The 6,278-nt window shown below is 45.3% G+C and overlaps 1 protein-coding gene across 1 annotated transcript in view; it reads right to left on the reverse strand.

The window, feature by feature from the left end:
* Positions 1 to 6,278, reverse strand: part of LOC112075705 (thyrotropin-releasing hormone-degrading ectoenzyme-like) — a 41,326-nt gene that overhangs the window by 19,436 nt on the left and 15,612 nt on the right. The window contains exons 2-3 of the mRNA XM_024142657.2: positions 4,454 to 4,594; positions 3,636 to 3,717 (exon numbers count right to left, since the gene is read on the reverse strand). Of these exons, the coding sequence (XP_023998425.1) occupies positions 3,636 to 3,717; positions 4,454 to 4,594 (223 nt within the window). The remainder of the gene's footprint in view (positions 1 to 3,635; positions 3,718 to 4,453; positions 4,595 to 6,278) is intronic.

Genomic DNA, 6,278 nt, shown 5'->3' on the forward strand with positions numbered 1-6,278 from the left:
CCTTGTTCCTGCACTACCCAGTACTCTGTATGCCATGGCTCTCCACCCTGTTCCTGCAGTACCCAGTACTCCGTATGCCATGGTCTCTCCAACCCTGTTCCTGCAGCTACCCAGTACTCTGTATGCCATGTCTCTCCAACCCTGTTCCTTACCCAGTACTCTGTATGCCATGGGCTCTCCACCTGTTCCTGCATCTACCAGTACTCTGTATCCATGGCTCTCCACCCTGTTCCGCACTACCCAGTACTCTGTATGCCATGCGTCTCCAACCCTGTTCCTGCAGCTACCCAGTACTCTGTATGCCATGGTCTCTCCAACCTTGTTCCTGCAGCTACCCAGTACTCTGTATGCCATGGTCTCTCCAAACTCTGTTCCTGCAGCTACCCAGTACTCTGTATGCCATGGTCTCTCCAACCCTGTTCCTGCAGCTACCCAGTACTCTGTATGCCATGGCTCTCCAACCTTGTCCTGCTGCTACCCAGTACTCTGTATGCCATGGTCTCTCCAACCTGTTTCCTGCTGCATCCCAGACTCTGTATGCCATGTCTCTCCAACCCTGTTCCTGCAGCTACCCAGTACTCTGTATGCCATGGTCTCTCCAACCTGTTCCTGCAGCTACCCAGTACTCTGTATGCCATGGTCTCCCAACTCTGTCCTGCAGCTACCCAGTACTCTGTATGCCATGGTCTCTCCAACCTGTCCTGCACTACCCAGTACTCGTATGCATGGTCTCTCCAACCCTGTTCCTGCAGCTACCCAGTACTCTGTATGCCAGGGCTCTCCAACCTGTTCCTGCGCACCCAGTACTCTGTATGCCATGGTCTCTCCAACCTGTTCCGCTGCTACCCAGTACTCTGTATGCCATGGTCTCTCCAACCCTGTTCCTGCAGCTACCCAGTACTCTGTATGCCATGGTCTCTCCAACCTGTTCCTGCAGCTACCCAGTACTCTGTATGCCATGGTCTCTCCAACCCTGTTCCTGATGCTACCCAGTACTCTGTATGCCATGGCTCTCCAACCTGTTCCTGCAGCTACCCAGTACTCTGTATCCATGGTCTCTCCAACCTGTTCGCTGCCTACCATACTCTGTATGCCATGGTCTCTCCAACCCTGTTCCTGCTGCTACCCAGTACTCTGATGCCATGGTCTCTCCAACCCTGTTCCTGCAGCTACCCAGTACTCTGTATGCCATGGTCTCTCCAACCTGTTCCTGCAGCTACCCAGTACTCTGTATGCCATGGTCTCTCCAACCTGTTCCTGCAGCTACCCAGTACTCTGTATGCCATGGTCTCTCCAACCTGTTTCCTGCAGTACCCAGTACTCTGTATGCCATGGTCTCTCCAACTGTTCCTGCACTACCCAGTACTCTGTATGCCATGGTCTCTCCAACCTTGTCTCTTGCACCCAGTACTCTGTATGCCATGGTCTCTCCAACCCTGTTCCTGCAGCTACCCAGTACTCTGTATGCCATGGTCTCTCCAACCCTGTTCCTGCGCTACCCAGTACTCTGTATGCCATGGTCTCTCCAACCTGTTCCTGCTGCACCCAGTACTCTGTATGCCATGTCTCTCCAACCCTGTTCCTGCTGCTACCAGTACTCTGTATGCCATGGTCTCTCCAACCCTGTCCTGCAGCTACCCAGTACTCGTATGCCATGGTCTCTCCAACCCTGTTCCTGCAGCTACCCAGTACTCTGTATGCCATGGGTCTCCAACCTGTTCCTGTGCTACCCAGTACTCTGTATGCCATGGTCTCTCCAACCTGTTCCTGCAGCTACCCGATGATCTCTGTATGCCATGGTCTCTCCAACCTGTTCCTGCAGCTACCCAGTACTCTGTATGCCATGGGCTCTCCAACCCTTGTCCTGCAGCTACCCAGTACTCTGTATGCCATGGTCTCTCCAACCTGTTCCTGCAGCTACCCAGTCTCTGTATGCCATGGTCTCTCCAACCTGTTCCTGCAGCTACCCAGTACTCTGTATGCCATGGCTCTCCAACCCTGTTCCCGCAGCTACCCAGTACTCTGTATGCCATGGGCTCTCCAACCTGTTCCTGCAGCTACCCAGTACTCTGTATGCCATGGGCTCTCCAACCTTTTCCTGCAGCTACCCAGTACTCTGTATGCCATGGTCTCTCCAACCCTGTTCCCGCAGCTACCCAGTACTCTGTATGCATGGCTCCCAACCCTTGTCCTGCAGCTACCCAGTACTCTGTATGCCATGGCTCTCCAACCTGTTCCTGCAGCTACCCAGTACTCTGTATGCCATGGTCTCTCAACCTGTTCCTGCAGTACCCAGTACTCTGTATGCCATGGTCTCTCCAACCCTGTTCCTGCACTACCCAGTACTCTGTATGCCATGGTCTCTCCAACCCTGTTCCTGTACTACCCAGTACTCTGTATGCCATGGTCTCTCCAACCCTGTTTCCTACCCAGTACTCTGTATGCCATGGCTCTCCACCTGTTCTGCATCTACCCAGTACTCTGTATGCCATGGGCTCTCCAACCCTGTTCCCGCAGCTACCCAGTACTCTGTATGCCATGGGCTCTCCAACCCTGTTCCTGCAGCTACCCAGTACTCTGTATGCCATGGTCTCTCCAACCCTGTTCCTGCAGCTACCCAGTACTCTGTATGCCATGGCTCTCCCACCTTTTCCTGCACTACCCAGTACTCTGTATGCCCATGGTCTGTTGACAGCTCTTCTCTCTGCGTGCCGGAGAAAGGAATGAAGAAGAGAGAGGAGGAGATGGAATCGTACGGTGGTGAGATATTCTGTAGCTAAAGACAATGTGTCAGGCTATTATTTATGAAAATATTAAAAAGTACCTATTACTAAGCTATTCAAAATCAAATACAAATCCCCTATAGTTGTAGGCAAACTCTAAATGTGTTTAATTTAGGTTAGATCAATTATGTACCAAAGATAACTTTAAAAAATATCTGCCGTGTGTAATATGCATTAGGCTATGTATTGTATAACAGCACAATTATTATTTTAATTCATGTTTCTTTTCCAGGCTTGGGCTCATATATAGGCCTACTGTATCCATAAACTGTAATCTGCAGATGGGTGGGTTTGAATTACTCCCAGACACAAAAACAAACAGGAAGTTTCCTTTTGAAGTTCAGAACTTCAGAAAAGCTTTTTTTTTTTGCCAATTAGGGACTGCAGAGAACAAATAACAAGAAACTGGTACAGTCTAAGCATCCCTTTAAGGTTTAGGTCTCTTCTCTYTGGTTCTGTCAGTGGGATTACTGGACTGGTACTGATGCCCCCTGATCAGGGAGAAAAACACTATTACTTAAAAAAAAAGAATATTACTTTAGGGGTGAGAAATAAAGGTATGCTTTTAGAAAACGTTTTGAATTTAATGTAGACTCTGTACCAGACTGTCTCCATCAAATCAATGTTAAGACAATTTAACAGAGCAGGACGGATTAGTAAATGTTATATACCTGTACTAATCATACTGCTTTTTAAAATGACAAAATCCCCAAYTTGGCATATATTCAGATTTCTTTCACATTTTTAATAGTGTAATTTACAATGTACTTAAATGTAACCTATCATACAATAAGCCATCTGCAGTTTGTTACTGAAGACGGGGATACCTGAGTGAACCTTAAATAAACTTACCTCATTCAGCTCTGTGTCTGTGTTTAGGAATTCAGTCACCCCACTGATGAGCTTAGAATTCATGAATAAGGCCTCCCCGTACCTAAACATGGAGAACAGASTTTTGTGAAGAAAGGATTTGACAAACACTGTTGTTCTATTGAGGCTTCGCTGAACACCGTCCCAAAGAGCTCTGGGGCAGATTAACAATCAAAAATGTKATTTTCATTCACTTCTACAGTATCTGGAATCTAATGTACTGTAATCTACTGTAATCACAACACAATACATTTAATGATACTCTACAAAATCCACAAGTACAGTACTGTAACAGTACTGGCAACAAATGGTTAAATAGATTAACTATAATGCAAAAAAGGCACTGAATTATTCAAACATATATGAGATATAAGTAGAAATAATTTACTATAAAGTATATATGACATACATACGATACAATAATATCTACTTCATTGTCCATGTACATTTATATTCATTCACTATTATACATCACTATGGAAACACAGGAACACTATAATACATCACTATGGAAACACAGGACCACTATAATACATCACTATGGAAACACAGGAAGACTATAATACATCACTATGGAAACATAGGAACACTATAATACATCACTATGGAAACACAGGAAGACTATAATACATCACTATGGAAACACAGGAAGACTATAATACATCACTATGGAAACACAGGAAGACTATTATACATCACTATGGAAACACAGGAACACTATAATACATCACTATGGAAACACAGGAACGTTAGAACACAAGTCACACATATTACAGTCTCTGAGGCCTTGAATCTCTTACCGTGAATTCAAGATGTCCCACTTCTCCCTGAAGTACCTCCAGGCTAAGTGTCTTCCATGCGGGTTCCGTCCCACGTGGATGATGACATCGATGACATCTTGATCTGGTACCAAATCTGAGCTCAGAGAAAGATTCAGCAGCCTGGAGGACAAGAAGAAGAAGAAGAAGAAGAGCTGTGAATAAAATAGTGTATATTAGTGGCCTCAAACAGGACACTGTTTATTTAGGGAATCATCCTTACAATGGTACATCTGGTGAGAGTACAATAACACATGGTCACCTCTTACTAAATTCACAAGTTTAAAGTACTCTTTGGGTGATGTAGTCCAGCAGTAATCTGACTGATAAAGTCTGGAGGAGAACGTTACTATAGAAACACATTAAGACAGACTCAGTCTGGAGGAGAACGTTGCTACTATAGAAACACATTAAGACAGACTCAGTCTGGAGGAGAGAACGTTGCTATAGAAACACATTAAGACAGACTCAGTCTGGAGAGAACGTTGCTATAGAAACACATTAAAGACAGACTCAGTCTGAGAAGGAAGAAAAAAAGAGGGGAGAACGTTGCTATAAAAAACACATTAAGACAGACTCAGTCTGGAGGAGAACGTTATAGAAACACATTAAGACAGACTCAGTCTGGAGGAGAAGTCGTAAACGTGCTATAGAAACACATTAAGACAGACCAGTCTGAGGAGAACGTTGCTATAGAAACACATTAAGACAGACTCAGTCTGGAGGAGAACGTTGCTATAGAAACACATTAAGACAGCTCAGTCTGGAGGAGAACGTTGCATAATATAGAAACACATTAAGACAGACTCCAGCAGATCAAGATGGCATCGAGTGATGTTGTCATCATCCACGCTTGGCGGTAATATAGGACATCGAGGTTGATTATAACCCCAGGGAACCGCATGAGTACTAGAGACACGGTCAATGCTTGGTCAGAGCAGGGAACCTAAGCCTGGGAAGAAAGATAAATAACCATGGGGGTCTATTCATAACCATTACAGTGAGGGATACCCTGGAGTACACTGATGTAATTGAGATCAATGTGCAGAGAAGAAGAGAGGAAACAAAAAACATTCAAGAGCCCCCAGACTCAGTCCTGGGAGGGGGTGGGAGAGTAATACCATGTATTACACCAGGGGAACCAATACGATGGTCCCAGATGTGCAGGCGGGGAACAACGGGAATACCAATGGTTGATTATAAACACAGCAGTCGAACCGTACGTGAATTGTGCAGGGTGCGGGGATAACAATCTATGGTTAATACCATGGTTATTGATACAGACAGGAAGGCAAACCCCCCATTAGTACTGTAGACAGGTTCATGATCTCAGCAGGGTTCGGGAACAATGAATGGGTAAATAACGATGGTTATATACACCAGGAACCCGTAACTGACCCAATGTGCAGGGTACTTCAGGGGGAACAAGGTAGTAGATAAAACATAGGTTGAGTATACACAGGTGGAGGTGGGGAAGCTCATCTTGAAATTCCACGGTGAAGGAGTGAGAGGTACGAGTACTGCATTCGTACATAGCTTCAAGGGCAAATGATCCTGCACACATGGTGAACAAAAGACAGACTCGAAGGTAACCTGAAGGTAATAACATGGGGTATAAGATACACAGGGACACCCTGTAGAGTGTGATAACGTACTGATCAAATGTGGCAGTGGTGGACAATTTGCTATTAGAAAGTGGACATCTTGTGTATTAAGACCACGTAGACTCAAAAAGTTAACAATCGTGTTTGTAATGATGCAATAAAGGACGACCTCTCTTAAAGTACATGTTATCATCAATTGTGAG

Source organism: Salvelinus sp. IW2-2015, unplaced genomic scaffold (genome assembly GCF_002910315.2).
Source record: "Salvelinus sp. IW2-2015 unplaced genomic scaffold, ASM291031v2 Un_scaffold3350, whole genome shotgun sequence".
In the NCBI taxonomy this organism is placed as follows: Eukaryota; Metazoa; Chordata; class Actinopteri; order Salmoniformes; family Salmonidae; genus Salvelinus; species Salvelinus sp. IW2-2015.